We start from the raw sequence: 18,734 nt of genomic DNA on the forward strand, positions 1-18,734 counted from the left end.
TTTGTTAACCTTTGTGACCTGTATTGGGTCACACATAAGCAGGTAAGGCAGGACCTTACACAATGTCACATAGGTAATAAGTATCTATGATAAGATTTGAACTCATGTCCTCTAATTCCAAAGCCAAGACTCCACTGTGATTGATTCGACAGCATCACAATGGCTGGAAGCTGTTCCTTACTTCCTTCAGGCCAAGACTACATGTGCTTTTTGTTGGCTACTATAATACATTATTGAATTCTATTGAGCTTACAGGCCACTAAAGCTCCCCAACACTTTTCAGACAAAATGGTTTGGAGTCAGGCCTCCACAATCATGAATATTGATGAGATTAATGATGTAAGTAGGGGACTGGAACCAAGTGAGACAAAGCCCTCTCTGAGTGGAGTCAGCATGTAGCAGAAATGTGAAGTAGGTGAGTTTTTGTTTTTATTTTTCCTTCCTAACCTGTTTTTGTTTCTTTGTATTTATTTCAGAATCCTTTCAAAAGAAAGACTCAAAACCAGGAAATGGGGGAAGGGGGTAGAGCACACCAAGCCAAAACTCTTATCACAGTACCTGAGATTGTGATTAGACCCTGGAAGCCCACCTCTCCCTACCACTACCTCCATTCCCTTCCTGGCCTCTAGTGGGCTCTGATCTCCCCAGAAGTACTAGAATCAAAACACACAAATCTCTATTTGCCCTTAGTTGAGTCTGACATTGCTTACAAAATGGTCATCATCCATGGCCACTTCTCTCCTTAATGGGTTTTGCATTTGCGTTAGACTTGGGGAAATGATGAGTATTAGTTAAGTATTTGCCATTGTGATGGTGTAATCAAGTATATTTTCCCTCCTACATTCTGTTTTTCAGGTCAACTAAGGGACTAATGCCTTTTTTTAAAAAATACAACTTCACCAAGAACGTAGGAGGGAAAGCGGAAGCTAGGTGGTGCAGTGGATAGATTAACAGCCCTGGAGTCAAGAGGAACTGAACTCAAATATGGCCTCAGACACTTGACACTAGCTGTGTGAGCCTGGGCAAGTAACTTAATCTCAATCTCCTCACCAAAAAAATAAAAATTAAAAAAACCCACAAACAACCAAACAAATTAATGAATGAATAAATGAACAAAAAAAAAACAAGCAAATGAATGAATGAATAGATAAATAGATGAATAAACGGATTAAAAAAGAATGTAGGATGGAAAATAAACTTGATTACACTATCACAATGGCAATACTTAACTAATACTCATCATTTCCCCAAGTCTAATGCAAATGCAAAACCCATTAAGGAGAGATGTGGCCATGGATGATGACCATTTTGTAAGCAATGTCAGACTCTATTCCCTTTTTCTTCCTGATCTGTACTTTATCAACCCAGTAATCCATTAATCCATAGAGTGTTTGAGTCAGGAAGACATGCATTCAAGCCTTGGCCTCAGGTGCTTACTAATTTTGTGACTGAGCAAGTCACTTTTGTGCCTTAGTTTCCTCAACTCAGCTGATAATCAGAGTTGTACCTACTTCCCAAGGTTGTGAAAATAAAATGATATAATATTTGTAAAGAATTTCCTGATACATAGTTATTCAGTCATTTTTCAGTCTTAGTGACCCCATTTGGGGTTTTCTTGGCAAAGATACTAGAATGGTATTCCATTTCCTTCTAAAGTTTATTTAACAGATGAAGAAACACGTAGGCAGGTTCTTTCTTAGGGTCACAAAGCTAACTATTAACTGTGTGAGGCCAGATCTGAACTCAGGAAGATAAGACTTTGTTACTCTAGGCCAAGCACTCTATCGATAAAAATTTGTTACTCTAGACCAAGCACTCTATCCACTGTGCCATCTGTTTTTCTTGGCACATAGTAGGTATTTAATGGATGTTTATTACATTTAATTGAATCAAAGGTCCTTAGCACAATGACTAGCACATAGTAGGCACTTAATAAATGCCTGTTTCTTTCCTTCTTTAATGGCAATATATCTCCCCCTCCCTCATCAATGTCTTAATTGTTACCTGCTTGTACTTCTGCATGGAGCTTTAAATAGATGTTCTCATTTGAGTTTCATGTTAATTTTGTGAGGTATGGGATAAGGAATATCATCATCTTATTCTTCTTCATCAACTTACTGAAGAAGACATTGAAGCTCAGAGAGATTAATTTACCCAGGATTGTTGTTGTTGTTGTTTTAGCTGACAGATATCTAAAACAGGATTCAAACCCAGATTTTTTATCATGACGACCAAATCTAGAGATATAAGACATTAAGAAGTCATAGGGGCTAGACATATGATTTCAGTGGTATAGAGAACTTAAGGGTGAAGTGATGCCCTCTATCAATGCTTTAATTTATAATCTTGAAGATGTGTGTAGACTCAATGAAGATAGGAATCTTGTTTAGTGTCACACAGTTAGTAGGTATCAGAGACAGAGCTTAAACTCATGGCTTCCTGTATTCAAGAACAGCTGCTAGTCCCGGATGCTATGTTGCCTTGCCTTAGTATGTAAGGGAAGAAACCAGTCGGCATCACATAGAGTTACCCATAAACCCCAAAGAAGAGAATATGATAAGTAAAAATGCCCATGGTCCAATTCATTCCACACTTGAGCAATCCGAAATGTCAGCATCCTGCCAATGCCTCTCATGGAGGCACTAGACATAATCCTGCCATTGATGAAAAGGAGGAATCAATCCCACAGCCGTGCTTACCTGTCTCAGACAATAATTTTGTAGCTTCCAGAACCTTTTCAGTATAAACACCAGCTTCATAGTTCTCCATCTCTGCATTGATGATGTGGATCACTCGGGCTGCCCGACCACGGATCGCACCTGCTGTCCGGTCCAAAGTATCGACGTCCCCTTCTTGGAGTGCAATCACACATTTATTCACATCCTCCAGAATGTGATTTTCTGTGGATGGGACACACGTGCATTATTAAGTTTCAGCTTCATTAGAACTCCCTATTAACCAATCTAGCATTTATTGAGACCTTTCCTGAGCTCCCTTTCCCTCATTTTCCAAGTCTTGCTCCCTCTATTACAAAAACAACAGTGTATAAGTCAACAGTTAAGGATAAAATCCCATCTGCTTAACCCTAGATTTTGATTGGCAAAGGCTTGGACTTTGTATGTGCATTTTGAAAGCAGTTATTTATGAATAGTAATCTTAGTTGGTATGGAGTGAATTTGATCAAGCTGATATGACTCCCTATGAACAGAGACAAAGCATTGGGAGAATATAATATCTTGCTTTAAATGAGAGATAGAAAGAGAGACAGAGAGAGAGAGAAAGAGAGAGAGACAGAAAAACAGAAAGACAAAGACAGATAGCAGAGACAGAAACAGAGACAGACAGAGACAGAAACAGAAACAAAGACAGAGGGAGATAGAGAGAGACAGAGGGGGACAGAGAAAGATGGAGATGCAGACAGAGAGTGAGACAGAGACAGAGATAAAATGTAAGAGAGATAAAGAAAGAGGAAAGAGAAGAAGGATAAGAAGATAAAGAGAGATAAAAAGAGAGAAGAGAGTGGGATGAGAAAAGAGGGAGAGAGAAAAAAGAGAGCTGAGAAGGATCAAAAGAGAGAGAAAAAGAGAAAAGAGAAACAGAGAGAGGGATTAAAAAGGGAGAAAGAGCAAGAGAGAAAAAGGAGAGGGAGAAGAAGAAGGAGATAGGGAGGAGAGGGATGGAGAGAAACCCAGCATAAACTAGAGAATTAACAAAACAAAGCAATATTCTTCAACTAGAAAGAAGGCCATCAATATAAGCCCTTTTAAAAGTGTGTTCCTTTGAAGTAAATGTATGATTTTCTCATTTTTTTTTATACAATCAAAAGCCTTAACATGATCAAAATTTTCAGCCTAGCATTTTAGGCTCTCCATAATCTGACTTTTCTGCCCAGCCTCAATGCATATTTTTTCCTTTGATTTACTCTATGTTTGTCCACCATTCACTTTATGTTGAACTACCATCCCATGATATTTGCATACTAACCATGCTCACTTCTCTCTCAGCTCTGTTCTGTACTCTACTGATTTGCCTGCCTTCTCTCCAATAGCCTCATCCTCATGCAACTACCTTATATCCTTTTTCCTTCTTCCTGTTATGTGACAGGTGCCCCCCCCATCCTAATGGAGAGTTCTTATTGATAAGGTCTCTGTTTTGTTTGCAATCCATTCCTAGAGCTTAGCAGTGTGCCTGGCACATAATAAGTGTTTAACATGTTAGATATGGTTATATCTATTTACTATCTATCTGTCTATGTCTGTCTGCCTGACTGCCAGCCTCTTTGTCTCTCTGTCGCTGTTTCTCTGTGTCTCTGTGTCTCTGTCTCTGTCTCTCTCTCTTCTCTCTCCCCCCTCCCTCTCCCTCTCTCCATCTCGCTATCTTATTGTCTATCAGCAAGACCTGAGTTCAGATCCAGCCTCAGTGACTTAATAGCTATGTGGCTCTGGCTAAGTCGTTTAAGCTTTGCTTCAGTTTTCCCATGTGAAAAATAGAGATAATAGCTGTGCCTTCCTTCGAAGGTTGTTGTAAGAATAAAATTAGATCATATATGTTGAACTGCAAAATTGCTATGTAACTGTAAAGTGTTACATAAATGCTAGCTCTTAGTAGACATTATTATTCAATGGAGAAACTGAAATCAAGAAAAATTGAGAAATGAATGTAATAGCCCAGGCACAGGCTAATTAATATCTGAACCAGGATAGTGGCTATGTGAGCAGCAAAAAGGGGGCAGGTACATGAGATGGTGTCGAATTAATATTAAAAACCTTCAGCAGATGTGATGGTGGGAATGAAAGAGTAAGTATTTGGGAATAACTCTAAGATTACAGGCCACTTTGACTAGATAGGTTGAGCAGTGGTATAGAATATGCCATGAAATAATATAACTAAATACCTGAATTGAATTGGTTAAACAGAAGCATCCTGACTTAACTGCTATTGAATGGAATCAATAGATCTTTTAGATTTCTGGTACCTGCATTTTTTTAGTTAAACCCCCAAATGAAAATATCACATAAGTAAAGCCAAGATGTTCATTTTAAAACACTATTAAAAGTTATAGTTTATGCCCAATGGGAAACATTTAAATGTTTCTAACATAGCTATTTCACTTTTTTATGAGTGCAGTCCACATCTGAAAATTGGTTTTTGCTTCTGTGATATTAATAGTCAACATCACCTGGCCCCAATCCTGTTGCATTTCATACAGAGGAATTAAAAATTCAATTTCTAGAACAACACAAGGACTGCAGTACATCCTTCAGAAAATTTGAACCTAGTGCTTTTTATGCATGCTTATTCATTCATTCTTGGTTTGTTGTTGTTGTTTGTGTGTCTGTGTGTGTCTGTGTGTGTGTGTGAGAGAGAGAGAGAGAGAGAGAGAGAGAGAGAGAGAGAGAGAGAGGCAATTGGCATTAAGTGACTTGCCCAGGGTCACACAGCTAGTAAGTGTCAAGTGTCTGAGGCCAGATTTGAACTAAGGTCCTCCTGAATCCAGGGCCGGTGCTCTATCCACTGCACCACCTAGCTGCCCCTATCATAGTGCTTTTTTTTTTTTAATTTAAATTTCAATTAATTAATTAATTAATTTGTTTTTTAATATCCTAGTGCTTTTTAAACAGATTTTTTCTCTAGAGTAAAAATTTCCCCAAGAAGAAACACACACACATACACAATATATATATTTATATTTATTTCTCTCTCTGTCTCTCTCTCTGTATACACATACACATGTGCATGTATGCACAGACATACAATGCAATTATGCACAACAATGACACTCCAAAATGTCTTATAGGTTAAGCCATAGATTCAAATTTTCCTGATCTATTAATCACATGTTTTGGTAGGAGTGGGAGTAAGTTATAGGGAGGGGCTCAGAAGTAGGAGACCTATAATAGCTGGACAATGTTCATGGGCTGCTAGCAGAATACAGTAGGATCAGTTACTATTATCAAGCACAGCCTGTCCAAGGGGCTTTCATCTTTGGATTGTGACACCTGCATGGATGCTCCAGCAGATCTGGCAGAGGCTGATTTCCTGACAGCTCATGTGTGTCTTCCTGTCCTGGCATGCCAGGGCAGTTGTACCATGGGAGTTGAATTGTAGAGTGTTATCAGCTTCAGCCAAAGCATTTCATTGTTGCTGTTAATAATATTATGTAGACTGGAAACCAGAGTGAGAACTGTGGCAAGGAGGGAAAATTTGGGGAAACGAGGAAAGGGGAGAAAATCAAGAATAGCTTTGTATGATATGAAAGGGCCAAGATAAGACCTCTTCAGCTTTATTCTTTTCAAGAAGTGATTCTGAATTTTTTAAAAAGAAAACTGTGGGCTGTGAAAGTTTTAAATTCTAAAATACTTTTACTGGGGAAAACAGAAAGCAAAGTCTTCATAACTGCCAGAATCAGAAAGATAGCAAGAGCTGTCTGTGGTGCTGAACAGAACAAGGCATAGAATTGCTGTCCAAGACCTTAAAAAACCTTTCTGCCTCTTGTAGGTTGGAGACAACCATTGCTACAATTCATTTGCTAGTAGTTCAACAAGAATATTAGTTCAAGAATACGAGACTAGTAGTCCCATGAAGCTTATGAAGCAGCTAAGTGGAATGGTGAATGAATTGCTGGACACAGATTCAGGAAGACAAGTTCGAATCCTGCCTCAGATAATGACTATTTGTCTGACTTGGGATAAATTACCCCAAGTCTCTCAGCATCAATTTACCCATCTGAAAAATGAGGATAATATACAACTTACCACAAAGTATTTCCATGAGAATCAAATGACTTAAAGCACTTTGTAAACACTTGCTGTCATTCGATAAAATATTTATTTTGATATCTAATTAAGAGCAAGAACCAATGGTAATATAATATGGAAGAGGCCCAGGGTGGTAAAAGTGGACTACTTATAAATTTAGAGGGGCAAGGGATGTCAGAGATTATTTAATCAAAATCTTTCTTTTTATATAGTAGGAAATTGAAGCCCAGGGAAGTGATCTGTCCTGAGTCACAAGAAGGAAGGGTGAATATCTAGAATCAGTGCTCTTTCCACTATATTACAAAATGAAAGGGGTGTTTAATGATTGGGAGCTTCAATTGGTAAAATGAGGAATAGGAAGTAATTAAAGTTAAATGTGGATGCTTCTATGTGGATGTTCCTAATTCCTCGTCATGGCACAATGACATCATAGAAACTTTCAATTGGTATTTTTCATTGACACTAAAAGGAGCCACCATGGATTACAAAAAAAAACAAAAACAAAAACAAGACTAAACTAAACTAACACACATTACTGTGCATTTCCCTAGGAATGACTTTGATTGGGAAAAATCACCAATTCCCCCATCTCCCTCTAAGGAACCATTTCCACATTAGTTCACTGTTTGAGTCCAATGATCCTTATGGACAATTGGCAGTAGAGATGTAGTCCTTCTATACTCAACCACCCGCCTAGCTTGCTGTATGCCAGTGGTGGGGCTGAGCCAGAAGAGGGTTGGGACCAGGCTCAGTGGGGAGTGAATGGGTGGATGTCTGTGGATGTGCCAGTGTTTCTTCAACAGAGGAAGTGTCTAGACAACTGTGGGAGATTCAGTCCAGGAAATGTGAGTCTCATTTACTGAGGCTGAGTTTAATTTTACAGAAATGATAAGGCTGGCCCTTCCAGGTCCACACCCCAAATCCTGGCCATGGGGTTATGAGACCATGGGGAAATGAATCAAACAAACATTTCAGCCTGATCAATTTCTCCCCATGCTACAATTCTGTGCAGAAACTGGTCCATATGTTGATAGATGACTCCATTTGGAAGTGAGCTGAGCAGATAGACCTCCCTCAAAGTTAAAAGGCTAAGGGACTAATTTGCCAAAGAGAGCTGGGGAAAGCAAAGCCCAGGCAAGAGACTGATCCAAGATCAGGGTATAAAAAAGAGCCCCCCTCCCATCAAAGTAACCCTCCCCCCCAAAAGGAATTTATAATAACTCAGGAATAAATTAGAAAAGATGGATGGATTTAGGGTCATAATATATGAGTTTGAAACTAGTCACTGCCCCCTAATCAGAAGTGCATCAACATAGGAAATCCACTTACACTTTCTGTGCCACAATTCCATGATAAAAAACAACCACAATATCAATAATATCTAATAAAATGTATTTTAGTATTTCAAGGTTTGCAAAGTGCTTTAAATAACATCTCATTTGATCCTCACAACAAGGCAGGGAGGTAGGTACTATTATCTTCTTCATTTTATAGTTGAGGAAACTGAGGTAGATAGTGGTTAAATGACCTGCTTAGTGATATACAGATAAGAAGTTCCTATGGCAGGATTTAAATTCAGGTTTTCAAATCTCTAGGCCTCTCATCTTATTCTCTATACTACCTAGCTGCCTGGATACCTCTTTCTTTTCGTTTGTTTGTTTTGTTTTGTGGGGCAATGAGGGTTAAATGACTTGCCCTGGATCACACAGCTAGTAAGTGTCAAATGTCTGAAGCTGGATTTGAACTCAGGTCCTCCTGAATCCAGGGCCAGTGTTTTATCCATTGTGCCACCTAGCTGCCCCCTGGCTACTTCTTTCTTAATTGTACTAATTGAGTATTGGAGTGGCGAGCTTTTAAAGGCCAGATCTAAACCTCTGATCCTATAGTCAGAGAAGATACCTGTATTCAAACTTGGTATGGACAACATGTCCATTTCTCACAGCTTTGAACCCCAGGATATGTTGTACCTATAGAACACTAAGAGAAATTCAGTTTTCCTCTGCTTTACTCTCTGGAAGAACACAAATATTAATGAGAAAATGAAGGATCAGAGAGACAAACAATTCACAGTATCATAGATTTAAAATTATTAGAGAGGTTAGAGGCCATAGAGTTTAGCCTGCCATTTTACAGATTAGGAAACTAAGGCTCCGAGATGTTAAATCAGAATTATACAGGATTGCCTAGGATTACACAGCTAGTAAATGTCTGAGGACAGATTCAAACTATGGTTATCCTAACTCTGAATGCTGTCCTTTTTTCATTCAAACATCTACCAACCTCAAACAGAGAATTCAGGGCTATTCAAAATCATTAGTATATAATTCAAAAAAATAAGCATCTACTATATTTAAGACACTGGGTTTACCCAAAGAAACTGAAATAGCACTACCATTCAATGACTTCATTCAAGTAGGTGTAGACTAAGCTCTCCAAATGTAAATAGAAAGCCTTTGGTGCGTCCCTAATGTTCTTCAGTGGTCAAGTTCTCTTGTCCAGAGTGGGTCCTAATTACCTTCTGGTTTCGATTCTAGAGTTTATGATAGATTCGCTCTGCAAATAAAATCATCTCAGTGTTCTTGGTCCCTTTGAATTTAACTGACCCTTAACACATCTCAGCAAACAGATTTGTCCACTCACTTCTAGATAGACCTCTTTCTCCAAATGAGCCCATTTTGTGTAGAGTTCAGTGGTTCAGAGGCTTCAAGAGTATTAGAAACAGAAGAGTACTTAAAGATTACATTGTCCAACCTGCTTATACAGATGAGCACACGGAGACCTGGAATAATTCCATAGAATATTAAATGATAGCACCAGCCATGAACCCAGATCTTCTGTGATCCTGTTAGTTCTCTATTGCCTCATGTTGTCAAACATTTTGGGAATAGATTTTGAAATAAATGCCAAAGACAGATAGAACTACATTTTAACTAGCCAGTCTTATATTATCCATGCTTATGCTCTCCTTTAGGTTTGATGACCAGATAGACACACACACACAGATACAGAGAAAGACACAGAGACAGAGAGAAACACACACATACAGAGAGAGAGACAGAGACAGAGACAGAGAAAGAGAGACACACAGAGAGAGAGGCAATCAGATGAAGGTATTTATTAGTCATTTATTATTTTCCAGGCATTGTACTAAACTCTGAAGATACAAATAAAACTAAGGAAAATGGCTTTTGACTTCAAGGAGCTTAAATTCTAATGGGAAAATATAACACATAAATGATTGAACTCATTAAAAAAATATACAAGACCAATACTCCATTAAAAATCTACAATGCATTAGAGGAGGAGGAGGAGAAAGAGGAGGAGGAGAAAAAGAAGAAGGGTAGAAGGAGCAGCAGCAACAGCAGTAGGAAGAGTGGCAGGAGTAATAGATAGTAGTAGAAGGAGCAGCAGGAAGAGAAGCTAATATTGATATAACACTTTAAGGTTTGCACAGAGCTTTCCATATATTATCTCATTTGGGCCTCACAAAAACCTTGTGAATTCAGTGTTATCTTTATGCTAGAGATGAAAAAAATTGAGGTTGAGAGAGGTTAATTGACCTGCCTAGGGTAATAAAGCTAGTGTCTGAGGCAGAAATTGAACTCAAATCTTCCTGATTGCCAGGGCATCACTCTAGCCATATTTGCTGTCATGAGATTCCTAATCCTCCATTGAGAATCTCTTCAAGTGTATCACAGCATCCAATAGGAGGTTCGGACTTGTTTCTTGCCTGTTTCTTTCCTGACCTTACAGGAGCCACCTCCCAAAAGGGTAAAATGCTTGGTGGGTCCAAGGGACTTCTTAGAGTTGAATCACTTACATCTAGAAAACCCTTTTTTAAAAATTTTAAGTCCAGATCCTTTTCATGACGCTAAAGTATCTTTCACCTTTCTGAAATGATGTATTTGTTCAATTACCTGAGACAGACAGGAAATCATCCACTGATGTGATGTCATCCACAGCCTCTGTCAGGACTCGAACTTGCTTCTCCCACTGATCTTTGAAGACATCCATGTTATCTTGAGCAACTTTGCTCTGAGGTCTGGCAGCTAGTGTAAGGGCAGCATTGATGACCTATTTTTTTCAGAAAGTAATGTTATAGAATACCAAAAATTATTTTCATTATAATAAACAACCGACGACAGGACAGGAACAGAACCTGTGATGTTACTGACATAAGTAACAATTAGATGAGGAAACTCCCTCTTCCAATGCAGGTTGTCACCTTCTCTGCAAATTATAGTCACAGAGAGTTGAGATGTTGAGTGACTTGCCCAGAGTCATATAACCAGTATGGCATATATGGGACTTCAATGCAGACATTCTCATCTTAAAGGCCAAGTCTCTACTTAAGTTCATTCTCTACAGGAGTGCCCATGTGAAAGTAGATACTCTTTCACTGCCACCTGGAATGAACTCATAGCAGAACCACAACTTGGGGTGAGTATAGTGGGTAGAAGCCTTGGCCACAATATTCAGTATGAAATTTATAAAACCTTGAATTGATTTTATACTACTTTTAATATAACAATGGGGAAAAACCTTACATTTCATAGCACACAGACATTTATTTCAAGATCCCACCAATGAGTCACATACATGACAGTGAAGATTTAAAGGCTATCAGTCAACAATAACACATGGTGGGAGAGTAGGGTTTAATTTCCAAACCTTGCCTAGGGTATGTATACATGGGTCTTAGCCTGCCTCTTATCCTCAATGCTGGAAACAAGCAACTGTCAACCTAAAGGACTTGAGCATGGATGAGCTTAATGTAGAAATTTTATTGTTTTGTCTCTAATTTAAGGTTCTCATTGAAATGATACAGGAATTCAACGAGTCTCTGTTGAATACCTACAATGATCACTGTACTATTATAGTTACTATGAAAAGTCCATGGGAATCTAGGCCTTTTTACCTATCTATTGGGAGTTTAGAATCATAGTTGGTGAGAAAAGCCAAACACCACTGGGACAGTAAGAAGATTGGCTTTGTAGACAGAGGACTTGGGTTCAAATCCATTCTGGGAATTTATTAGCTATGTAACACTGAGCAATTCAGAGAGCCACCCATAGCATCAAATATCTCACCTGAAAAGTGAAGGGAATTTATTCAGTGGTCTGGGAGGGCTCTTCCAACTATAAATTTAGGATTTTATGATCCTTATTCCTTGCATGGCCATGGAAAAGTCATTTGACCTCCTGAGACTCATTTTCCTCATGTGTAAAATGAGGGAATTGAACAACATGGTCTCTGAGGTACCCTTTAGTTCCAGATCTGTGATTTCATAATCCCAGTTCACGAATGAGTAAGTGTCAGGAACTGATACAGGCAGTAATACATATTGGAGTGTAGAGAACATCACTTTAAGGGAGCTCTCAATGGTTTGGGCTGGCTAGCAAATTGTTCACACTGGATCTTTAAAAAGAGCTGAGATTTTCATAGATAAGGGAGGAAGAGAAAGGTCAATGAACAGCATGGGCAAAGGCATGAAGGAGAGACTGAGCAAGGTATAAGTGGGTTAAAGGAGGTTTGGAGGAATCAGTGAAAATGTGGTCTGCAGAGGGAAAAGTGAAAAGGTTTTGGGGGGCATAGTAGGAGATGGGGTTAGAGAAGACAAAATGGGACCACACTATGAAAGGAATATTCTAGCACCAAAGGGTCCTGAGCCAAGGGTAATCAGACTCACCTGGGGACAAAGACTATCAATCTGGGTTGCTGCCATCCGAACTAACTTCACCCCTTCTTCATTGTTGGAAATAGAGCAGGCCAAATTGGCAACCTGGATTTTGGAGAAATGGAAAAAAATATATATACACACATATAAAATACATACATACATACATACATACATACATACTCACATATACACACATATACATATACATACACACTATATATATATACATATATATACATATATATATATATATATATATATATATATATATATATATATATATATATGTTGGAGATAAAAAGGTAATTGAGTCCATTTGATACTGAATATCTTCTGAAAGACAGAAAAGGACTTCAGGGGCCATCTAGTCCAAGTGGGAACTGGAAAAAGAATCCTCTCTAAAATATATCTGTTAGTTGATCACAGAGACTTTGCTTGAATCAGATAGTCAGTCAGCCATCCTGTCCCAAGAGTATACCATTTGGCAAGTACTTTGCTAAGCACTGGCAACAAAAAGAATGAAACAAACAAACAACAATCCCTGTCCTCAAAGAGCTTACATACTAACAAGAGGGACAACACATAGACAAAAGGTATGTATAAGATGTATGCAGAGTCCATGGAAGGGAAACTGAGAGGACTTCCTGGGAAAGGTGGGCTTAATGAATTTCAGGGAGGGGATAAGCATTTATTCCTGAGATAGCCACAACCCATTCCACTTTTGGAAAGATCTCATTGTTAAGAAACATTTCTGTATGTCGAGGCTTAATATGCCTCCTTGTAACTGCCACCCACTTGTCTTATTTCTGCCCTCTGGAATTGAGATGCATATGTCAAATCTGTTATCTACGTAACAGCCCTCCAATCATAGCTAAAATAGCTCTCCTCCTCTACTTCCATTCTAGAGTCTTCCTTTTTTCCCAAATTTTCCTCATATTTCATGGCCAACCCTACAGAGACAGAATGAATAGAACACTGGGCCTGGATGCAGAAAGACCTGAGTTCAAAATTGTCATTAGATACACTAGCTCTGTGGTTCTAGGAAAGTCACTTAACCTCATTTTCCTGACCTTTAAAATGGGGATAAAAGGGCTCTTATGGGCATCAAATGAGATGATATTTATGATGTGCTTTACAAAGCTCAATATAAACACTAAGCATTAATATTATAATAGAATCCTAGATCCAGAAGGGCCTTAAATGAGCATCTGGTACCACAAAATGTAGAATACATAAGACCTGTCAGATTGGAAGCATATATTAACATGCCCAAAAAGGATATCATCCAGTCCATGGAATGATGCTATCTAAAAAGTATCCCTTAATACTTTACACCCATAAAAGATTTTTAACTTCAAATTACTTTATTAGAATTATTTTACCTGATTCTTGTAATCTAAGGATATAATTGGAGCAATAACTACTAGTCTCATTTAAGAGATAAGGAAACTGAGGCCTAATAATATGAAAAGATTTATTAAAGGTCACAAAGTTGGTTACAAAGTATGTCTTACTGTACAGGTCTAGGGAGGGTAGCAGCCCTCATAGTATATATAAATGATCTGATGAAAGATAAAACCTGCATAAATTCCTCATTTCCTTAAAAAGGTGGGGGGTCTATGATTATACAAAACTGTACACAGTGCCAGATAAATGATTTAATGAATAATATAGTATTTATTAAGTACTTATTATGTTTCTCACACTGTGCTAAGTATTGGGATTTCAAATATAAGCAATCAAGACAGTCCCTCTTCTCAAGGAGTTTATATTCTACAGAGATAAAACAACCTGGATCCAAAAGGGTTCTCAGGGCATATGAGGCCAAGCTAGGCCATCAAATACTTAACAACCAGCTTTTTTCTTGGGGGGAAAGGGGGAGGGATTTATGCATGACTTTAGCATTGTTAACATTTTCCCATCACTTAAATCTAGCCAATCAATAAAAGAATAACTATCGTCCCGATTTGTAGTGTTTTCCTATTCCATTTCCAAAGTGAAAATGTTCACTTTGAAAAGTTAACAATCAGCTCTTATGAGTCAACAATAGCTCATTCCAGCCCATGCCTGGGCAGTAGAAGTGACTATGGTTTGAAAATGGTTAGAAATTGATACAGAGGCCAGGTTTCAGGCAAGGAAAGCCTCACCTATAAGATCCTAGGTTTCCAGAGGCAGAGTTCAACATTCAAGTGGGACAGGGATATTCAAATTAGGTCATTTGATTGTGAACACCAATTTTTTTCTTTCTTATAGGGTAAAGTTTAATGGGATAAGATGAGGTAGAACATCAAGAAATACAGATTTTTTTTGGGAGGGGGGGATGAAGCAATGAGGGTTAAGTGACTTGCCCAAGGTTACACAGCTAGTGTCAAGAGTCTGAGGCCAGATTTGAACTCAGGTCCTCCTGAATCCAGAGTCGGTACTTTATCCACTGTGCCACCTAACTGCCCCAGAAAGTTAAATTTTAAAAAATTAATAAAAGGGCTAATAAAAAAATTAAAGAAATATAAAACTTTCATTTTACTTGGTGAATTATATTGGACTTGCTCACAAATACTTAAATCCCAACAAAGTACTTCTCCATAACTATCACCATCATAATTTTATTATATGTTTTATATTAGCTTATTATAAATACCATATGTATAATGTTATTATAAGTTACAAATAACAATAATAGTGCTTTTTCACATTTCCATCACACATTAAGGTTTATAAAATATTTCCCTCATAACAACAGGTAGACAATCGATCAGAGAACACAATTAGAGCTGGACAGGGCCTTTGAGGTCATACAATCCAATCTGATTTTCAAGATGAGGAAATAGAGGCCCAAAGGCCCAAAGTAATTTATGCAAATCTAATTATCTCCAAGTTATAGATGAAAAGAGGGAAGCTACGGAAGGTTAAGGGTCACACTGTTAGGGAAAACCAAAGCTAGGCCTTGATTCCAGGTCTTAGGCATTTCACGATTGATGATTTATACAATTGAATATTGGTCTGCTTGTCTCCAAACCTTAATGCTGTTTATCCCTATAAACAGAATTTACATAAAATGTGCCGGGCTTTTTTTTTTCACTCCCTCAAGAAGTTTTAAAATATTATATACACTGTTCACTATCTACAAAGGCAGGCCTGGCAGGTAGAAATTAGTCATGGAATAATTCACCCCCCACCCCCAACCCCAACCTTTGCATCTCCTAGTTTCCCTCTTACATTGTTCATCTGTTTCCTCCTGCAGCTCATATCTCTGACTTTGCTGGGATCCATCTGCTTCTCCTCAGAACCATTTGGATGCACAGTTATTCCCAACATGGATTACATGTATCATGATATCCAGTCCTAGCTCTTTGGGAGTGAGGGGTCTCCCTCCTTTTCAGAGAACTTTCCAGGAAGCTCCCAAGCTCCAGGTTAGAACAATTCCTCGTTTTAATTTCATAGTGAGACAAATGAATCAGCCTGTGCACAGTAGGCCTATGGTAAATGTATCCAACTGATTGTCCCTTAACTGCCTCATCTATCCAAGGAGCCAGTGGGACTAAATGATCTTTGAGCCCCTTCCAGGCCTAACATTAAGAGTTGACTCATCATTTCAATGCAATTTTAGAAACCTCCTCCTAAATTCAGATCCTCCCAACAATGTGTTATTCCACATGATGTTTGTATTTCTCAGCTATCATTCATCTTAATTTCCCTAGCAAAGAAATGGTAGAGGTATTTTGGAAATCAGAATGCCAATCGATGGACATGCAGATTCGAGGACTTTAATAAGTGCCATCAAATTAGAGGTACTGAGATATCAAATCACATGATCCAGTTTTAGGAGAAATATGTGCAGATGACATCCAAATAATCACCAGGTGTTTATTGAGCAACCATAATGAACATGAAGAAAGGGCATATCAATCAATTCACTCAGCATCCCTATGACTTCCCATTCTGAAACAGCATTTGTGGGCCACCAACTCCATCCAGTAAATTCTTTCTTTTTCTTTTTTTTCTTTTTTTTAGTGAGGCAATTGGAAGTCAAGTGACTTGTCTAAGGTCACACAGCTAGTAAGTGTTAAGTGTCTGAGGCCCAATCTGAACTCAGGTACTCCTGACTCCAGGGCCGGTGCTCTATCCACTGCGCCACCTAGCTGCCCCAATTCTTTCTATTCAAATATATGCTACTTGAGGGCAGAGAGTATCTGGCTTTAGCATTTATATCCCTTACAATTTAGCATAGAGATTGGCACAAAATTCTTTATAAATTATTTCCTTCCTTCCATCCTTCCTTAGATCCTTCCTTCCATCCATCCATCCATCCATCCATTTACACGCTGTGGGGATGTCAACAAGAAATTAACAAACAGGTAATTAATAAGTTCTTAACTCTGGGCCATGTCCTGTACTAAGCATTGGGAAGACAGATATAGGCAGAAGGAAAGACAGTCCCTGCCCAAAGGAGTTTATGTTCTAATGTAACATTACAACAACTCATAAAACAAAGCTTAAGGGAAGAGACAAAGAGGAAAGACAAGGATGGATTGCAGCCTGGAAAGGAACGAGACATGAATGAGCTGGATGTCTTCCTTGAATGGAAGTGCTGGAAGGAACCATCTAAGCAAATGGAGATGCCACAGGGGCAGTAGTTATGACCAGTATGTGGATTCTAGGGCTGGTGAGTTTCTAGGACTAAGACATCTGGAAACAGGGTAGAAGAAATTTTGAAGACAGCCTGAAGAGAATGTAAACTATAGGATACAATCTGGGTGACCTGGGTTCAGCCATATATTAACAATTCTGGGCTTCACTTTCCCCATTTTTAGTCAATTTGAACACAATCTATCTTTTTAGTCTGATTTTACATGGCCACCCTTCAGGCTCTCTATTTGCAGCCCAAAGAGCTTTTTAGCCAACAGAAACTACTCCATATCCAAGCTCTGAGAAATTGTACTAATTATCCTCTGTGCCTGGAATGTTGAGTATTAGCTCTATTTAGCATTGTATGTCTTTTGCAAACCAGTTCCAAACCACTTTTCCATTTTTTAATATACAGGGTTCCCCTTCACAAACTCTATGGCATAAACCAATGGTCTTCGGTTTCTCTCATTTCGTACATTGAATTCTCATCTCTGCTTTTCCCTCATGCCTCAAATGCACTCTTTCCTTACCTCTGCCTCTTAGAATTTCCGATGCTATCTCTTATACAAGGCCTTTCCTCATTCTTCCCTCATTTCAGCTGCTAATGACCCCCTGTGTTATCTTTAATTTATTGTGTATATATTCTGGCTAAATTTTCATATTTACACATCTTTTCTCCTATTATATCACTCTCTCTAAATATATATCCCCATCATATCATGGGGCAAGCAGTGTGATTAATAATTGGCCTGAAACTGCTTGGATCACAGCATGATTCCAAGGCAAAGGTGGGATTGATTTCTTGGAAGAGTTAAGGAGATGGGCTTACCTTGCTGGATTTATTGCCTTTTTAAAGGTGAGGATAATGATACTGTTATTTTTTCACCTTTGCATTTATCCCTTCCTCAAAAGAGAGATGAAATATCATGTATTGTGGGGAAGTTTTCAGCCCAAATTAACATTAAAAGAAAAAAAATAATTATAAAATGTGTCTGGCCTATCTCCTTTATAGGCCTTTCACTCAACATGTCAATCTATATTCTCTCTCTCTCCTGAATTTTAGGGGCACTTTTCCTAACGCCAGTGTTAAAGTAGCATGGAATGTAGACTGAGAAGACTGGGGCTTGGTTTCTGGCTCAGCCACTTACTAGCTTTGGGAATGATCTGAGCTGTAGGTTTTCCATTAAGCAATGTGCTGGTAATCACCTAATTCAACACAGAGGAGAAAGGACTGGCAGAAGCTATCTAATCCAATCCCCTCATTTCACAGAAGGGAAAAATGAAGATCAGGGTGGTTAGCTGCCTTTGGTAGGGTGCAGCCTCAGACCCTTGCTGTCTACGAGAAGTAGAAAGCGGGCCTGTTTGACTGGAATGTAGAGCGTAAAAGCAACCTATTGTTTCCAAAACCAGAAAGCCTTTGACTGCATCTCCTCAATTCAGGAGTAAAACCTAAGTGATTTTTCCTATGGACACCACAGAAGAAAGTGACTCTGCCCTGTTTATGCTGCAAACCAGTCTGGATTCATTGGAGAAAACAAAACAAAGAGGAAAAGAAATGCCTCGAAGGTTGAGCTTTAATTAGACATTAAAAACCAGTTCTAATAAAGCATTTGGGGCATTTAACTAAAAAGTGATATGGGGTGAATCAGAAAAAAGGTATTTCCTTTCTC

The 18,734-nt window shown here is 38.5% G+C and overlaps 1 protein-coding gene across 4 annotated transcripts in view; it reads right to left on the reverse strand.

Annotated features, from left to right (window-relative positions):
• Nucleotides 1-18,734, reverse strand: part of CTNNA2 (catenin alpha 2) — a 1,529,678-nt gene that overhangs the window by 151,428 nt on the left and 1,359,516 nt on the right. For all 4 annotated transcript variants that reach the window (XM_043982315.1, XM_043982316.1, XM_043982318.1 and 1 more), the window contains 3 exons: nt 12,448-12,540; nt 10,676-10,832; nt 2,700-2,900 (listed from right to left, as the gene is read on the reverse strand). In XM_043982315.1, coding sequence (XP_043838250.1) covers nt 2,700-2,900; nt 10,676-10,832; nt 12,448-12,540 — 451 coding nt within the window. The remainder of the gene's footprint in view (nt 1-2,699; nt 2,901-10,675; nt 10,833-12,447; nt 12,541-18,734) is intronic.

This window comes from Dromiciops gliroides, chromosome 2 (genome assembly GCF_019393635.1).
Source record: "Dromiciops gliroides isolate mDroGli1 chromosome 2, mDroGli1.pri, whole genome shotgun sequence".
Taxonomy (NCBI): Eukaryota; Metazoa; Chordata; class Mammalia; order Microbiotheria; family Microbiotheriidae; genus Dromiciops; species Dromiciops gliroides.